General features: G+C 40.8%; 1 protein-coding gene across 1 annotated transcript in view; it reads left to right on the top strand.

Moving 5' to 3' along the window:
• The first annotated feature begins 61 nt into the window (after window positions 1-61).
• Window positions 62-19121, top strand: part of PLEKHA8 (pleckstrin homology domain containing A8) — a 63305-nt gene continuing 44245 nt past the window's right edge. Inside the window, exon 1 of the mRNA XM_050783226.1 lies at window positions 62-500. Coding sequence (XP_050639183.1) covers window positions 461-500 — 40 coding nt within the window. The 5' untranslated portion in view covers window positions 62-460. The remainder of the gene's footprint in view (window positions 501-19121) is intronic.

Here is a 19121-nt window from a genome sequence, read left to right on the forward strand (position 1 = left end):
CGCCGCTGCCGCCGCAAAATCCCGGAGTGGATTTTGGGAAGGGGCGCGCGAGCGGCGCACTGGGCATGCGTGAGCGCGTCCCGGGCCCGGCAGGTCGAGGGTTCAGGTAGTGCGCCGTGGCGCCGCCTGCGACCGGCAGCTCGGTCGCCGCACTTCGGGGGCTTCGGCTGCCCCTCCGATCCACGTAGGGCTCGAGCCCGTGCCTCCTTGTGAACAGCGTGCCTGGCTTCGCAGCACGGGCTCACCGGCTGACTGGGCTTCTCGCGCCGAGGCCGCCGCAGTGACCCCGCCCCCGGGCCGAGGATGTGAGGCGGACCGGGCGTCCCCACACGGCGCCCGGGCGCCGGGAGTGGGCGTCTGGGCCGCGCCGGGTGATGGCCCTGCTGCCGGTGCTCCTCGCCTCCTGGGGTCTGGGGCAGTGAGGGGGCCGGCGGGCGTGGGCCGAGTGGCAGCGGGCGCCATGGAGGGGGTGCTGTACAAGTGGACCAACTATTTGAGCGGTGAGTGGCCGCGCCGGGCCAGGGGCGCGCTGGGGGCCGGTCCTTTGTCTGTGCTGCGGGAGGGCGGTGTCTGGACTCGTCCGGGGCGGGGGTCACGGCCCTTTCCTGAGGCCAGCGTGGACCGGGAGTATTTCCCAAAGCAGTTCTCTCACGGGACCGTGTCACCCTGCTGGACGACACGGCCCTCTCTTGGGATTGGGTAAGAGCTGTGGCTGCCCTTTTGCTTCAAGGAAGGCTACAAAGACTGAGATTTGGGATGACTTGAAAGGCACGGTGCTCTCATGGCAGCGGGAGGAAAGCGCAGACGTCCCGCCGTGGGGTCCTCTGGGAATCTCTTGAATTTTGGCGAAGGAACCGGACTCCCTTGGCTCGCAGCTAGGTTGGAAGGTTTCAGAAGAATGCCAGCAGTAACCTGGAATTCCACAGGGGAAAGATCCTTTATCAAAGTCCTCAGTGCAAACATTTTCCCTTTGTCACCTTCTGAGTCATCTGCGTGCACACCAAGGTGTCAGAGTCCCAACTCCACAGTTTCAAAGCTCTGCACAAGGTTTTTATATTTTCTCGTTGAGCATTTCCTTTTGTTTTACAGACTCTGAAATTACCGTTAAATGAATGCAAATATTTGCAACTTTCTTGCCGTGCCTTACAGATTGGCTTTAAAATAGTACCCGCCCTTTTTGCTAGTTTGTGGAGGTAAAAGCTTCATATCTTGAGAAGGTTGTAACTATTCTACAGCTGTGAAAATTATTCAGAACGATCATTCTTTTCATGTATGCAACTAGTATTTTAAAAAAGCCTACTATATGCTGGAAACTGTGCTAGCCAATTTTTTGGAAGTAAACTTTTTATCACAGAAAATAGATTAGGTCTTTAAAATTTTAAAGGCAGTGTGTTTGAAAGCAGAAATGTTCCCAGTATCCCTTAGAGTGGGTGAGAGACGTTTTCCTTTCTTTTGTGGGATAATTTTTAAAAGGTTGTAGTATGGTAATGCGCCGGGTGTTTTAAGAATGGGTGTGTGTGGGAGGATCAGTTGGCATAGTAACTTCGAGGAGGTCACACATAGCACAGCCAAAGGTGCCCCTGTTGAGCGTACCCAGAATCTCTTCCCTTTGCCTAGTATAATTAGCAGTGAGTTCGCCTGTTTATTTTTTTCTGTAATCATTAGTAGAGCCTAAATGAGAAGAGGTTTTTCTTGTTTGCTTCAAGGACCTTCCGTGATGTCCGCAATTAGATTAGATGACAGTAACTCACAGCTAGGCTTTGGTTTGGTGGATGCCAGAGGCTGATCAGCACTGCTAACCTAAGGGGAGGAGGCTTGACCTGGCAGTTTTCCTCTTGAGGTCTCTTTAAGCTCTCAGATGCATATACTTGAGTAAAATTCAGTTGCTGGTCCTTCAATCCTTTCGATTCATTACACACACTTTTTACCTTTTTTTCTTTCATCTTCGACACTCTTCTTCTTTTTCCATTCTTCCCCACCCCCAACTTTTTTTGTTGTTCTGTGGGGTTCCCCCCCCCCTTTTCCTTCTCCATTCTATATGGAAAGTTTAGTCTCTTGATACAGTAACTATTTCCTGGTAGTGAAATGCTTTTGCTGTTATTGTTGCTGACTGTCCTTGTGTATCCTTCAATAAAGCAGAACTCTCTAGAAGGATCTTTTGGAATCTTTGTCTTGTGATTCCTATCTGTTCCTAAAAAGAGTCTACTTTTTTCTTCCCAAAGTAAGAGAACTTAATGCTGTGAGTGGTGCTAGGGTGGAAACCCTGAAGAAGAGGGCACTGGAGCCATTGCCAAAGACAGCTTTACATGATGCTGCTTGTTCCCTTAACCCGCGTGCCCCGTCCTTGTAGGCATACTGTTCATAGAAGCCCATCACGCCACTGGGTACTTTTCCAGATACACTTAGAATGATGGTTCGGCATATTCTCTCCTTTTAGGAGATAAATTTACTTGGGAAAGAAATGGTAATAGCCTAGGAGGATCACATGCATTCTTGTTTCCTCCACTCTCCACTTTTCTACTTGGTCTTCCAAAATGAGCATGTTGTGTTAGTGACAAGTTACTTTTTCTTTTTCTGAAGCTTGTTTTAAAAAGTAACTTTTTTTTTCTTGTAGGTTTACACATGGTAACTTTAAAATACATGTAATCCCAATCCAAGTTTTTGTTCATTCTGAATTTTTCTCCAAAGGTAGTGTATAACCCATGCCTCTGTTTGTGTGGTTTGTGTATTTGTCATGCTGACAGCTTGATATGGGATGCCTTGTGTCAAATTTGAGTGAAGTTAGGAAATCAGTTTATCACTTGGTCTTTTGAATCCTTAGGGGATGTTGTTAATTTCATTCAACATCTACTGTGCTAGGCACAGGGGAAGGAATGTTGAACAAAGGCAGTGCCCTTCTTGAGCCTACAGTCTGGTGGGGGAAGAAAGATATTTATTGGATAAGTGGTTAGAACCATGTTTCATTGTGTGTGATTGGTTGGGGAGGAGGGAGGGCAAAGAGGCTAGTGCAGGTTGTTAGAGAAAGCTGCTTTGAGGAAAAGTTTAAGCAGAGTCTGAAGGATAAATCAAGCTGTTAATAGTTCGGTGGAGAGGCCAAGGCAGAAGTGTAGTTAGAGGAAGTAAAGAACTTTTCAGGCACAGGGAATGCCAGTGTCAAGGCCGCAAAGCAGAAGAGAGACGTGTGAGTTTGAGGAAAGGAAAGAGGACCCGTCTGGCTGAGAGCTGAGGAGAGTGAGGCTCCAACAAAGATGCAGGGGTGTGCAGGAGGCCAGATATTTCAGGGCCTCATAGGCTGGTTTAAACACTGTGATGTGATTGTGTGTGTGCATGTGGGTACATGCATGCATGCATCTATGAAAGAAAGAGAAGTGATGAGATTGTTTAAAAGCTTACTCTGGCTTTAGTGTAGCATAGAATGTTTTCTGGTTACATCTTTGTATCCTGCTGCATTTATTGTACTTCACTAAATACTACGTATTATTATTTTGTGAGCTTCTTTTGCCTCTTGAATTTTAAATTGATAGGTATTCATTACTGAAAGTTAGAACTCATCAAGCCCTGATAATAGCATCTGAGGTTTACATGAGTGTATTTCTAGAATGCAGAAAGAGAAAAGAAGTCTCTTTCTTTAAATGCTAAGCATATTCAGGTATTCTATCCTCCTTCAATGAAATATTAAAAAAAAAAAGTTTACGTGTATTTTCTCTTACAGTCTGGTGCCATCCTGCCTTTTGGATATTCCGGGATTTAGTGCCAGTACCTTTCTTCAGATGTTAGAAGGTTAAACTTGGGATGAAAAGAGAGTGAATTAAAAACATGTTACAGATTCCCACATTGTATGAGATATGCTTCTAAAGAAGCACTGTGTTTGTTAATTTGTGTCTTTCAAGACCTAAAAGTTAGTCAAGGAGTATCATACATGCAGGGGTACACATTAATGCTCTAGAACACTGGTTGAGGAGTCAAAGAGACCTGAAGCCTGGCAAACAGCCCTGTTACTGCCAACTGCAGGGTCACTTTAGCATTCTGAGCCTTAGCGTCTTCCTCCATGAAAATAATGGGATTTACCAGTTTATAATTATAAGAACAGTTAAAAATTTATTAGTACTTACAATGTGCCAAGCACTTTTCTAAACATTTTACATGGATTAACTCAGTCTTTGCAGCAATTTCAGAAAACAGTTGCCTTTATTATGCCCATTTTCCAGATGAAGACACTGAGGTATAGAGACATGGATTTGCTGAAGGTCACACAGCCACTTATTAAGTGGCTTCAGAGTCAGTGCTCCATTAGACAATACTTTTAAAGGTCCTTCTTGCTTGATCATTATGTAATTCTAGCTGATTCATAATGTACCTATATTTAAAGTATGTTTGACCTAGAATAGCAGACTCTATTTCGGGAGTGGGAAGTGGAGAGGAATTCAGGAGTGAAGAAAGCTTTGACGCCCAATGTTGTGCATATGTTTTGCCACAAGGAAATTTCCTAACCTGTACTTTCTACTTTGTAGTTTTAGGTCCTTTTCCTGCCCACTCAGCTGATAGGAGGGCTGCTATCGTGAACTCTAGCCAGCCGCAGGCTGCTTGCGCCTCTCCAGCAGGTTAAGGCTCAGGCACATTGCATTACTGCATTCTGAAAATAACAAAAGCCTGCATCATACTGGCCAGGTGGTCTTCATTAAGGATGTGCTATAATTTTGTTTCCCCTCAGGTGGAGGAAGGTGACTCTTGCCCTATATACTAGTGCTGTGTAAACAGTACCAGGAAGACATCTGGAATATGAGGATTCCTGGTTTCTCAACCACTGGTCAACCCTTTTTGTTGTTAACATTTTAACATCTTTATGGAGTTAATTCATAAACCATAAAATTCATCCATTTAAAATGTACAAGTCAGTGATTTTAGTATATATAAAAAGTGTAACTATTACCATGATCAATTTTAGAACATTTTCATTATCCCAGAAAGAAACCCGTACCCATTAGCAGTCACTCCTACACCTGCCCTTCGCTGTTGGCAATCACGAATCTGTCTGCACAGATTTGCCTCTTCTAGGCAGTTTATATAATTGGAATTATATAATATGTGGTCTTTTGTGGCTAGCTTCTTTTCCATAGCATAATTTTTTTTTGGATAGCATGTATCAGAACTTCATTCCTTTTTATTACCAAATAATATTTCATTGTATGTGTATATCGTGTTTTATTTATCCATTCTCAGTTGAAGAACATTTGGATTGGGCTATTCTTCTTGTTTTTGTTTTTGTTAATTATTATAAAATAACACTGCTGTGAACAGTCATGTACAAGTTTTTGTATAGACATGATTTCATTTCTCTTGGATATCTATAATACCTAGGAGTGGAATTGCTGGAGTCATATGATAACTATTTAATAATTTGGGAGACTACCAAATAGTTTTCCGTAGTGACTACACCATTTTACATTCTCATCAGTAATCAAAGAAGTTTCTGTCTTCACATTCTCATCAACCTCATTATTGTCTTAGTATAGCTATCCTAGTGGATGTGAAATGGTGTCTCATGGTTTTGATTTATATTTCTCTGACTTGATGTTGATTATCTTTTTATATGCTGATTATCCATTTGTATATCTAGTTTGGAAAAATGTCTGCGTTTTTTGCCCATTTGTTTGGGTTATTTTTTCATTATAGAGTTGTAAGAGTTTTTTCTTTTTTGGAGATAGAGTCTTACTCTGTCACCCAGGCTGGAGTGCAGTGGTGCGATCTCTGCTCACTGCAACCTCCGCCTCCCGAGTTTAAGCGATTCTCCTGCCTCAGTCTCCCTAGTAGCTGGGATTACAGGTGCCTGCCACCATGCCCGGCTAATTTTTGAATTTTTAGTAGAAACGGAGTTTCACCATGTTGGCCAGGCTGGTCTCGAACTCCTGACCTCAGATGATCCGCCTGCCTCAGCCTCCCAAAGTGCTAGGATTACAGGTGTGAGCCACTGCACCCGGCCAAGAATTCTTTATTCTGGATATAAGTTCCTTGTTAGATAGATGATTTGCAAATATAGTTGTCCCATGAACAATGCATGAGTTGGGGTATCAACCCCCACAGTCAAAAAATCTGCATGTAACTTTCGACTCCCCCAAAATCTTAACCAGTAGCCTGCGAATAACCAAAAGCCTTATGATGAAAAGCCTTATGAATAACTTTAACAATTAACACATATGTTATATGTCATATGTATTGTATACTGCATTCCTACAATAAAGTAAGCCAAAGAAAGGGTTATGAAGAAAATTATAAGGAAGAGAAATACATTTACTATTCATAAAATGGAAGTGGATCATCGTAAAGGTCTTCATTCTTGCTGTCTTCACATTAAGGAGGCAGAGGAAGAGGAAGGGGAGGGGTTGGCTTTGCTATGTCAGAGTAGCAGAAGTGGAAGAAAATCCGCATGTGCACCCTTGAAATTCAAACCCATGGTATTCAAGGATCAACTGTATTTTCTTTTCTGTAGGTTGTCTTTTTCATTTTCCTCCTGGTATCATGTGCAACACAAAAGTTTTAAATTTTGATGTAGTCTCATTTATCAGTTTTTTCTTTTATTGTTTGTTTTTGGTGTTACATTGTCTTAGGAAACCATTGCCAAACCCAAGGTCATGAAGATTTACTCTTAAGGTTTTAAAAATAGTTTTTAGCTCTTACATTTAATTCTCATCCATTTTGCATTAATTTTTGTGTACGATATGAGGTAAGGGTACAACTTTTTTTTTTTTTTTTTACCTGGATATTCAGTGCTCAACTCTTTACCGTGTAATTTATGGTTTTAGTGATAAAGTCACAAGCCAGCATTACACCAATGCTTAAGTGTAAAAGGTTGGAGTCAGAGAGCCCTGAGTTTGAACCTTTGCTCCACTACTTAGTAGTGCTAATACCTTGAGCAAGTTACTTAATCTTCCTGAATCTCAGTTTTAAAATGACAGCAACAATAATAGCCGTACTTAGGTTTGTTAAGAATATGCTGTGGATATTTAGCTTAATGTTAGCAGTTTCTGGATCATGCCTGTTAGTGTCAGATACTCTGCAGACATGCTCCACTGTGTACCAGGCAGGTTCCTAGTTCACTTTAAGGGTAGGTTAATTAGATCACTGTTTTGATTAATGATGCCCAGAAACTTTGGTCTCTGTGTATTCAGCCTTCTATTTGCAAATTGTGGTTCCTCGTGGATTCTTTCTGATATAATTATTGGCCATTGCTGTCTCTTCCATTGTGAAGTGTCTGTTCAAATCTTTAACCCATTTTTAAAAGTTAATTGTTTTTATTACTGAGTTGTGAGAGCTCTTTATATATTCTTATTTATTTATTTCGAGACAGTTTCGCTCTGTCACCCATGTTGGAGTGCAGTGGCGCAATCTCGGCTCACTGCAGCCTTCGCCTCCCGGGTTCAAGCGATTCTCTGCCTCAGCCTTCCAAGTAGCTGGGATTACAGGTGCCTGCCACCATGTCTGCCTAATTGTTTTTTTTTTTTTTTTTTTTTTTTTTGTATTTTTAGTAGAGACGAGGTTTCACTATGTTGGCCAGGCTGGTCTTGAACTCCTGACCTCATGATCCACCCTTCTTGGCCTCCCAAAGTGCTGGAATCCCAGGCATGAGCCACCTCACCCAGCTATATATTCTTAATTAAAAGTCCATTGTAGACCGGGCATGGTGGCTCACACCTGTAATGGTGTGGGAAGCTGAGGTGGGCAGATCGCTTGAGGCCAGGAGTTTGAGACCAGCCTGGCCAACATGGTGAAGCCCAGTCTGTAATAAAAATACAAAAATTAGCTGGGCGTGGTGGCACACGTGTGTAATCCCAGCTACTTGGGAGGCTGAGGCAGCAGAATTGTTTGAACCCAGAAGGTGGAGGTTGCAGTGAGCTAAGAGGTTGCAGTGAGCCAAGATCACACCTGTGTTCCAGCCTGGGCAACAGAACGGGACTCTGTTGCAGATAGATAGGTAGATAGACAGACAGACAGACAGACAGACAGACTGACAGACAGATAGATAGAGACTCTGTCTCAGATGGATAGATGGGTGACAGAGCAAGACTGTCGCAAATAGATAGTGTAAGACTCTGTCTCAGGTAGATAGGATAGGATAGGATAGGATAGGATAGGATAGGATAGGATGAGAGAGAGAGAGAGAGAGAGAGAGAGAGAGAGAGAGAGAGAGAGAAGAGAAATAATGCCCAGAGGAATTAAGTAGTGTCCTCAAGATGACATACCTGGATGTTATGAGTCTGAACTTAAACCATGGTTTCCTCACTCCATTGTCTTGAGTTAAGGTGCTGGTAAGACATATGAGAAGCAGTGTGCAGAACAAATAAATATTTAGTTTGGTAGCTCAAAGCACACAGGAGAGGTGACCTACATCTTCTAGCAGAAGGTTTTAAAGATAATTTGATATAATGTATTGTAATTATAGTTGGTCTTCTCACCATCTACATGGTAGACTCTCAACTAATCTGTCGCTCCTTGAAGCTGGGATCTTTTCTCTAAATCTCCAAACCTGACAAATTATAACTGCTCAGAAAATGCTTTGTGAATTAATTAATGGTAAATTAAGAAGCCTATAATTTAGCTAATGCTTGGTTAACTGTTACAATGAGGAGTGTTTCTTCTTTCTTCCATCCTGCCCAGCTACAACAGAACTCTTACTGACTGACCTGGCAGAGGAACCCAAGGCTTTGCTGTCCACATCCCTGTCTGGAACTCCCCTAGAGAAGCTGAGGTTGGGGAGGGCTCTAATGGGATGAGGTATGGCTGAGCGCTCAGGTTGGACATTAGAAAACACCAAGGCTATGGAGGTCAGGGGTAGTAAATGAATAGCTCTGCTTTGCTTCAATTTAAAATGGTAGATTATTTCACTATTAACATCTCTATATAGCATACGTAATATATGATATCATAATATACATGGGTTATGAACATAGAAACCATAATTTATAATGAATAAATTGTCTTGACTCAACATTTCAGATTGTCAATCCTATCAAGACATTAATTTCACTTTTTTTCTTGGCATTAGTTACTTTCTCTTTTTTTATTTAAAAAAATTTGTTTGGAAACAGGGTCTTGCTATGTTGCCCAAGCTGGTCTTGAACTCCTGGCCTCAACTGATCCTTCTGCCCCATGAGCCACCGTACCTGGCAGTTACTATCTCTTGAATCAGATTCTGGGAAAGATGGGAGTTTTCTGTTACTTTGTGTTAGGATAGGTTTTGAAAGCTGAGAGAGACTTCTAGGCATCATCTAAACTTCAGCTGAAATTTTGTAGAAAAGGAAACTAAAGCTGAAAGAAGTTAAGGGACTTAACCTTTTCTTTCTCCCGTTCTGTTCCCCCTTTATTATGGTCACTAATTTTTCCTCTTATTGTTAATGAAAAAGCACCTTTTGTTCACTTTTTTTCTTTACTTTTGGCTAACTTTTCTAGAAAGAGTTTAAATAGTCCCTTTTCATTTTTTTTTTTTTTCCTGCATTTCTACACAACAGTAGTTCTTACGGATTTTTTTTTTTTTTTTTTAATCTTCAACTTTAAGTTCAGGGGTACATATGCAGGTTTGTTACATAGATAAATGTGTGCCATGGTTGTTTGCTGTACAGATCATCCCATCACCTAGTTATTAAGCCCAGCATTCATTAATTTTTCCTGATCCTCTCCCTCTCCCAACCCCTCTTAAGGATTTTTAAAATTCACAATATGTTAATTTTTAAATTGTTTTTCCTGTTAAACAGTAAGATTATGAACTTCTGCTTTCCCAGAACACCTTAATTTTTAAGGCAAAAGTTCTGAAGGAACTGTGGTAGTCTTAAAGGCAGAATGATATACTCTAGCATGAGGCTAACTAGTAGGCATTCTACTAGTTGTTTATTTAAGAGTCATTATTGGGCCAAGATGTAATAAGCCCATTGTAATTATTACAATAAACTGAACAAAATACAACAATAGAATATTGCATTTTTTTCACATGCACATAGAACATTCACCAAGATAGACCATATTCTGAGCTATAATAGTAAACCTTGCCAAAACTTGTCAAAAGAATGTTCTGTGTCTTTAATAGAAGTAAACTACAGACCGGGCGCGGTGGCTCACGCCTGTAATCCCAGCACTTTGGGAGGCTGAGACGGGCGGATCACGAGGTCAGGGGATCGAGACCATCCTGGCTAACACGGTGAAACCCCGTCTCTACTAAAAATACAAAAAAATTAGCCGGGCGTAGTGGTGGGTGCCTGTAGTCCCAGCTACTCGGGAGGCTGAGGCAGGAGAATGGTGTGAACCCGGGAGGCGGAGCTTGCAGTGAGCCGAGATCGCGCCACTGCACTCCAACCTGGGCATCTGAGCAAGACTCCGTCTCAAAAAAAAAAAAAAGAAGTAAACTACAAATTAATAACAGATGTAGAGAATCCTCTGAAATATTAGGAAATTAAACAGTACACTTCAAAGTAGCCTATGGGTCAAAGAGAAGGTCTCCAAGAAAATTGCGAAATATTTTGAACTTAAAATGAAAGCACAACAGTGGTTGGCCAAGGGTAAAGGGAGAGGGGAAGGCTTGATCACAAAGGAGTAATACAAGGGAATTTTGGGGACAATTTTGGTAGAATGGAATTTTCTGTATCTTGATTATTGCGGTGGTTATTAAAGGACTATGCATTTATCAAAACTCAGAATTGTTCGCCAAATAATGAATTTTATTTTATGTAATTCTTAAAACTTTTAAGTGTCTATTTAATGGAGTACAGTTTTTCATAGTGATGTGTTTGGATGAGGCACTTGTCACAAGGCAGCTGCCAGAAGAATGAAGCGAAGCTACAGTACTTTCTAGTCAGAAGTGGGTATGACTCATAAGTAATTACTTTTGGTTTGGATCTTTTAAGGGAATAGGAACATCTCCATTTAGAAATTTTGACTTAAAAACGGTGGTTGCTGTTGGGAAATTTAAAAAAAGAAATTTTAGTGTAAAGTTAACATGAGGTATGCCAGTTTAAATCCAAATATAAATGCATTTTTTGAAGAAAATTATGCTCATTGAAAACATTGTTCAACATTAATTGAACTGAAAAGCCTTTTGGCTAAGATTTTTTAAAAGTAAATTTTACACAGTTGTTTGTCCATTAAGTATAGAAAGGCACTGCACTATGTGAGAAAAGAATAAGCTGGTAGCAGTTTTGGAATAGTGATTTTTAAATCTTTAATTTCTTTGAACAATGTTTTGTAGTTTTCAGTGTTTTACGCTTATTTTTAAAATTTTATTGTTGGTCAGCTGTGGTCCTTACGCCTGTAATCCCAGCACTTTGGGAGGCCAAGGTGGGTGGATCACCTGAGGTCAGGAGTTTGAGACCAGCCTGGCCAATATGGTGAAAGCTCGTCTCTACTCAAAATACAAAAATTAGCCGAGTGTGGTGGCGGGCACCTGTAATCCCAGCTACTCGGGAGGCTAAGGCAGGAGAATCGCTTGAACTCGGGAGGCGGAGGTGGCAGTGAGCCCAGGTCACGCCATTGTACTGAAAACTTTCATTTTCAGACTGTTCATTGCAACTGTACAGAGATACAATTTTAATTGTATGTTAGTCTTATATCCTATTTCCTTGCTGAACTTATTTATTCTAGTAGTTTTTTTTACTGGCTTCCTTGCGTTTTGTTTTTGTTTAAATATATAAGAGCCCATCTGTGATTAGAGCTGGGTTTGCTTCTTCCTTTCCAATCTAGATGTCTTTTATTTCACTTATTGACTAATTGCCCTGGCTAAAAGCTTTAGTACAGTGTTGACTAAAAGTGGTAAAAACAAACATCCTTGTCTTGTTTCCAATCTTTGAGGGGAAGCATCCTGTTTTTCACCTTATACACATTAACTATGGGTTTTTTGTAGATGTCTTTATCAGGTTGAAGTTCTCTTCTAAGTTTGTTAGGTATTTTTATTATGAAAGGGTGTTAGATTTTTGTCAAGTGCTTTTTGTACGTTTTGTGAGATGATCATGTGATAGTTTAGAGCTTTTGTGTTTGCAGAAAGACCCAGTTCATGCAGGCTTAAAGTAAAAAGGGATGTTTATTGGTTCATTTAATAGAAAAGTCTAGGGGGTGTCTTACCTTCAGGAATGATGTGGGCTGATCAAGGGGTTCAAACAATGTCATCCAGATTTTCTTCCTTCTCCTTCTGTCCCTCAAATCCTTCCAGTCCCATTCCCTTTGTGTGTGAATCATGTTTAGGTCCTATGTGATGGCAAACTGCTGCAGGCAGCTGCAGGCTAACTTTCTTAAGACCAGAGAGAAAAGAAATAGTCCTCATTTCTTTATGCCTTTGCCCAGTCCCAGCAAAAGTCCCAGAATTGTCTCCAGTTGGGCCACTTGCCCATTCTGGATATCATTGAGGATAGGGGATGTGAAGCTTCATTTAGGCCTAAATCACATACCTACCCTGGAGCTGGTCACCCCCACCCAAACCCCATGGATGGAGTGTGGAGAAGGGAGTTTTCATCAGTGGAAAAGTACTAGGTAGATGCTGGATTGCCAAAAATTAAATGTCAAGTATACTTTCTGTAGTGAAACAATCCAGGATAACACAAAGTGTATGAAATTGGTATTTAAATACTCTTTTTTAACCCCCTACCCCATCCCTGGCAATGATAGCTAATATGAGCTAAAACTCTCCCCTGCTCGTTGAAGTTTCATGTGTAATCCTTCCAAGCAGGGAATTTGAGTGATACCACATTGTATCTCTAATAGAGGATGGCATAAAAGAGGGTGGAGATTGGATAGGAAGATAGTCTAGTGGTCATCTAAGGGAGCAGGGAGTAGTTCAGACCAACAGTTTTCATCTGCCCTTTAGTTCCCTTGACTGATCATTTCTGAGATAACTGCAGATTAATTTAAAATAGAAACTGGATTAATGGTCTCTTTTTCATCCATGCCTGTTTTCTCTACAATTCATCATTCCTGGGCCGTATCCCAGTTTCTCATCAGTGGACATTATGAAAGAGCAGTATGTCCTGGTGCTAATCTGAACTCTCTCCATCACTCTGCATTTAAATTTTGTCAAATAGGAATGAGATTTCTCTGGTCTCTTAATGTGCCTTTTGAAACTGCAAGAATTTTGTGCTTATAAGAAAAGTTTTTCTTGGTCACAGTTTGTGTAGTTACAAAGGACAGAATAAAATTGCCGTATATTGAATATCCCTTGTATAATTATAACCTCCCCTAGATAAATACAGAACCTGTTATAAGGAAGGTAATGTTTCAGTTGCTATCATAATTTACCAGCTACCTTTTTTTTTTTTTTTTTTTTTTTTTTGAGACAACATCTCACTCTGTCACCCAGGCTGGAGTGCAGTGGCGTGATCATAACTTACTGTAGTCTCGAACTCTAGGCTCAGGCAGTCCTGTCTCAGGTGTATCACCTTGCCCAGCTAATTTTTAAAATTTTTTGTGGAGACAGGATCTCACTATGTTGACTGGGCTGGTTTTGAATTCCCAGCCTCAAGCAATCCTCCTGCCTCAGTCTCCTAAAGTGCTGGGATTACAGGAGTGAACCACGGAACCCAGCCTTCAAGCTGCTTTCAGAATTTACTGCAGCTGTGCTTTGGGTGGGGTTGAGAGCTGCTCTTCAACATTTTTCAAATTCTTGTAAGATAAAACTAGTTTCGTACATTTTTTTCAATTTTAGGACACTTTTTTTTCACATTTTTTTTTATTATTATACTTTAAGTTCTAGGGTACATGTGCACAACGTGCAGGTTTGTTACATATGTATACATGTGCCATGTTGGTGTGCTGCACCCATCAACTTGTCAGCACCCATGTAAAAAACTCGTCATTTACATCAGTTATAACTCCAAATGCCATCCCTTTCCCCTCCCCCTCCCCATAATAGGCCCCGGTGTGTGATGTTCCCCTTCCCATGTCCAAGTGATCTCATTGTTCAAGTCCCACCTATGAGTGAGAACATGCAGTGTTTGGTTTAATGTTTTTGCGGTTTAAATCAGTTTGCTGAGAATGATGGTTTCCACCTGCACCCATGTCCCTACAAAGGACACGAACTCATCCTTTTTTATGGCTGCATAGTATTCCATGGTGTATATGTGCCACATTTTCTTAATCCAGTCTGTCACTGATGGACATTTGGGTTGATTCCAAGTCTTTGCTGTTGTGAATAGTGCCGCAATAAACATACATGTGCATGTGTCTTTATAGCGGCATGATTTATAATCCTTTGGGTATATACCCAGTAATGCGATGACTGGGTCATATGGTATTTCTAGTTCTAGATCCTTGAGAAATCGCCATACTGTTTTCCACAATGGTTGAACTAGTTTACAATCCCACCAACAGTGTAAAAGTGTTCCTGTTTCTCCACATCCTCTCCAGCAACTGTTGTTTCCTGACTTTTTAATGATTGCCATTCTCACTGGTGTGAGATGGTATCTCATTGTGGTTTTGATTTGCATTTCTCTGATGGCCAGTGATGATGAGCATTTTTTCATGTATCTGTTGGCTGTATGAATGTCTTTTGACAAGTGTCTGTTCATAGCCTTTGCCCACTTTTTGATGGGGTTGTTTGGTTTTTTCTTGTCAATTTGTTTGAGTTTTTTGTAGGTTCTGGATATTAGCCCTTTGTCAGATGAGTAGATTGCAAAAATTTTCTCCCATTCTGTAGGTTGCCTGCTCACTCTGATGGTTGTTTCTTTTGCTGTGCAGAAGCTCTTTAGTTTAATTAGATCCCATTTGTCAATTTTGGCTTTTGTTGCCATTGCTTTTGGTGTTTTAGACATGAAGTCCTTGCCCATGCCTATGTCCTGAATGGTATTACCTAGGTTTTCTTCTAGGGTTTTTATGGTATTAGGTCTAACATTTAAGTCTCTAATCCATCTTGAATTAATTTTTGTGTAAGGAGTAAGGAAAGGATCCAGTTTCAGCTTTCTGCTTATGGCTAGCCAATTTTCCCAGCACCATTTATTAAATAGGGAATCCTTTCCCCATTTCTTGTTTTTCTCAGGTTTGTCAAAGATCAGATGGCTGTAGATGTGTGGTATTATTTCTGAGGGCTCTATTCTGTTCCATTGGTCTATATCTCTGTTTTGGTACCAGTACCATGCTGTTTTGGTTACTGTAGCCTTGTAGTATAGTTTGAAGTCAGGTAGCGTGATGCCTCCAGCTTTGTTCTTTTGACTAAGGATTGTCTTGGCAATGCAGGCTCTTTTTTGGTTCCATATGAACTTTAAAGCAGTTTTTTCCAATTCTGTGAAGAAAGTCATTGGTAGCTTGATGGGGATGGCACTGAATCTATAAATTACCTTGGGCAGTATGGCCATTTTCACGATATTGATTCTTCCTATCCATGAGCATGGTATGTTCTTCCATTTGTTTGTGTCCTCTTTTATTTCACTGAGCTATGGTTTGTAGTTCTCCTTGAAGAGGTCCTTTATATCCCTTGTAAGTTGGATTCGTAGGTATTTTATTCTCTTTGAAGCAATTGTGAATGGAAGTTCATTCCTGATTTGGCTCTCTGTTTGTCTGTTACTGGTGTATAAGAATGCTTGAGATTTTTGCACATTAATTTTGTATCCTGAGACTTTGCTGAAGTTGCTTATGAGCTCAAGGAGATTTTGGGCTGAGATGATAGGGTTTTCTAAATATACAATCATGTCATCTGCAAACGGACAATTTGGCTTCTTCTTTTCCTAACTGAATACCCTTTATTTCTTTCTCTTGCCTGATTGCCCTAGCCAGAACTTCTAACACTATGTTGAATAGGAGTGGTGAGAGAGGGCATCCCTGTCTTGTGCCAATTTTCAAAGGGAATGCTTCCAGTATTTGCCCATTCAGTATGATATTGGCTGTGGGTTTGTCATAAATAACTCTTATTATTTTGAGATATGCTCCATCAATACCGAATTTATTGAGAGTTTTTAGCATGAAGGGCTGTTGAATTTTGTGAAAGGCCTTTTCTATATCTATTGAGATAATCATGTGGTTTTTGTCTTTGGTTCTGTTTATATGCTGGAGTACGTTTATTGATTTGCATATGTTGAACCAGCCTTACATCCCAGGGATGAAGCCCACTTGATCATGGTGGATAAGCTTTTTGATGTGCTGCTGGATTCGGTTTGCCAGTATTTTACTGAGGATTTTTGCATCGATGTTCATCAGGGATATTGGTCTAAAATTCTCTTTTTTTGTTGTGTCTCTGCCACGTTTTGGTATTGGAATAGTTTCAGAAGGAATGCTACCAGCTCCTCCTTGTACTTCTGGTAGAATTTGGCTGTGAATCTGTCTGGTCCTGGACTTTTTTTGGTTGGTAGGCTATTAATTACTGCCTCAATTTCAGAGCCTGCTATTGGTCTATTCAGGGATTCAACTTCTTCCTGGTTTAGTATTGGGAGAGTGTAAGTGTCCAGGAAATTTTCCATTTCTTCTAGATTTTCTAGTTTATTTGCGTAGAGGTGTTTATAGTATTCTCTGATGGTAGTTTGTATTTCTGTGGGGTTGGTGGTGATATCTCCTTTATCATTTTTTATTGCGTCTATTTGATTCTTCTCTCTTTTCTTCTTTATTAGTCTTGCTAGCAGTCTATCAATTTTGTTGATCTTTTCAAAGAACCAGCTCCTGGATTCATTGATTTTTTGGAGGGTTTTTTGTGTCTCTCTCTCCTTCAGTTCTGCTCTGATCTTAGTTATTTCTTGCCTTCTGCTAGCTTTTGAATGTGTTTGCTCTTGCTTCTCTAGTTCTTTTAATTGTGATGTTAGGGTGTCAATTTCAGATCTTTCCAGCTTTCTCTGGTGGGCATTTAGTGCTATAAATTTCCCTCTACACACTGCTTTGAATGTGTCCCAGAGATTCTGGTATGTTGTATCTTTGTTCTCATTGGTTTCAAAGAACATCTTTATTTCTGCCTTCATTTCGTTATGTACCCAGTAGTCATTCAGGAGCAGGGTTGTTCAGTTTCCATGTAGTTGAGCAGTTTTGATTGAGTTTCTTAGTCCTGAGTTCTAGTTTGATTGCACTGTGGTCTGAGAGACAGTTTGTTATAATTTCTGTCCTTTTACATTTGCTAAGGAGTGCTTTACTTCCAACTATGTGGTCAATTTTGGAATAAGTGTGATGTGGTGCTGAGAAGAATGTATATTCTGTTGGTTTGGGGTGGAGAGTTCTGCAGATGTCTCTTAGGTCCACTTAGTGCAGAGTTGAGTTCAATTCCTGGATATCCTTGTTAACTTTCTGTCTAATGTTGACAGTGCGGTGTTAAAGTCTCCCATTATTATTGTATGGGAGTCTAAGTCTCTCTGTAAGTCTCTAAGGACTTGCTTTATGAATCTGGGTGCATATATATTTAGGATAGTTAGCTCTTCCTGTTGAATTGATCCCTTTACCATTATGTAATGGCCGCCTTTGTCTCTTTTGATCTTTGATGGTTTAAAGTCTGTTTTATCAGAGACTAGAATTGCAACCCCTGCTTTTTTTTTTGGCTCTATTTGCTTGGTAGATCTTCCTCCATCCCTTTATTTTGAGCCTATGTATGTCTCTGCACGTGAGATGGGTCTCCTGAATACAGCAAACTGATGGGTCCTGACTCTTTTTTTTTTTTTTTTTTGAGACGGAGTCTCGCTCTGTCTCCCAGACTGGAGTGCAGTGGCGCGATCTCGGCTCACAGCAAGCTCCGCCTCCCGGGTTCACGCCATTCTTCTGCTTCAGCCTCCTGAGTAACTGGGACAACAGGTGCCCGCCACCACCCCCGGCTAATTTTTTGTATTTTTAGTAGAGACAGGGTCTCACTGTGTTAGCCAGGGTGGTCTCGATCTCCTGACCTTGTGATCCGCCTGCCTCAGCCTCCCAAAATGCTGGGATTACAGGCATGACCCACCACGCCTGGCCAGGTCTTGCCTCTTTATCCAGTTTGCCAGTCTGTGTCTTTTAATTGGACCATTTAGTCCATTTACATTTAAGGTTAATGTTGTTATGTGTGAACTTGATCTTGTCATTGTGATATTAGCTGGTTATTTTGCTCGTTAGTTGATGCAGTTTCTTCCTAGCATAGATGGTCTTTACATTTTGACATGTTTTTGCAGTGGCTGATACCAGTTGTTCCTTTCCATGTTTAGTGCTTCCTTCAGGAGCTCTTGTAGGGCAGGCCTGGTGGTGACAAAATCTCTAAGTATTTGCTTGTCTGTAAAGGATTTTATTTCTCCTTCACTTATGAAACTTAGTTTGGCTGGATATGAAATTCTGGGTTGAAAATTCTTTTCTTTAAGAATGTTGAATATTGGCCCCTATTCTCTTCTGGCTTGGAGAGTTTCTGCCGAGAGATCTGCTGTTAGTCTGATGGGCTTCCTTTTGTGGGTAACCCGACCTTTCTCTCTGGCTGCCCTTAACATTTTTTCCTTCATTTCACCTTTGGTGAATCTGACAATTATGTGTCTTGGAGTTGCTCTTCTCGAGGAGTATCTTTGTGGCGTTCTCTGTATTTCCTGAATTTGAATGTTGGCCTGCCTTACTAGGTTGGGGAAGTTCTCCTGGATGATATCCTGCAGAGTGTTTTCCAACTTGGCTCCATTTTCCCCCTCACTTTCAGGCACACCGATCAGACGTAGATTTGGTCTTTTCACATAATCCCATATTTCTTGGAAGCTTTGTTCATTTCTTTTTCCTCTGTTTTCTCTAGACTTCTCTTCTCGCTTCATTTCGTTCATTTGATCTTAATCATTGATGCTCTTTCTTCCAGTTGATCGAGTTGGTTACTGAAGCTTGTTCATTTGTCACATATTTCTCGTGTCATGGTTTTTATCTCTGTTAGTTCGTTTATGGCCTTCTCTGCATTGATTATTCTAGTTATCAATTCTTCCATTCTTTTTTCAAGATTTTTAGTTTCTTTGCGCTGGTTACGTAGTTCCTCCTTTAGCCCTGAGAAGTTTGATTGACTGAAGCCTTCTTCTCTCAACTCGTCAGAGTCATTCTCCGTCCAGCTTTGATCCGTTGCTGGCAATGAGCTGCGTTCCTTTGGTGGGGGAGATGCATTCTGATTTTTTGAATTTCCAGCTTTTCTGCCTTTCTTTTTCCCCATCTTTGTGGTTTTATCTGCCTTTGGTCTTTGATGACGGTGACGAACTGATGGGGTTTTG

Source organism: Macaca thibetana, chromosome 3 (genome assembly GCF_024542745.1).
Source record: "Macaca thibetana thibetana isolate TM-01 chromosome 3, ASM2454274v1, whole genome shotgun sequence".
Lineage (NCBI taxonomy): Eukaryota > Metazoa > Chordata > Mammalia > Primates > Cercopithecidae > Macaca > Macaca thibetana.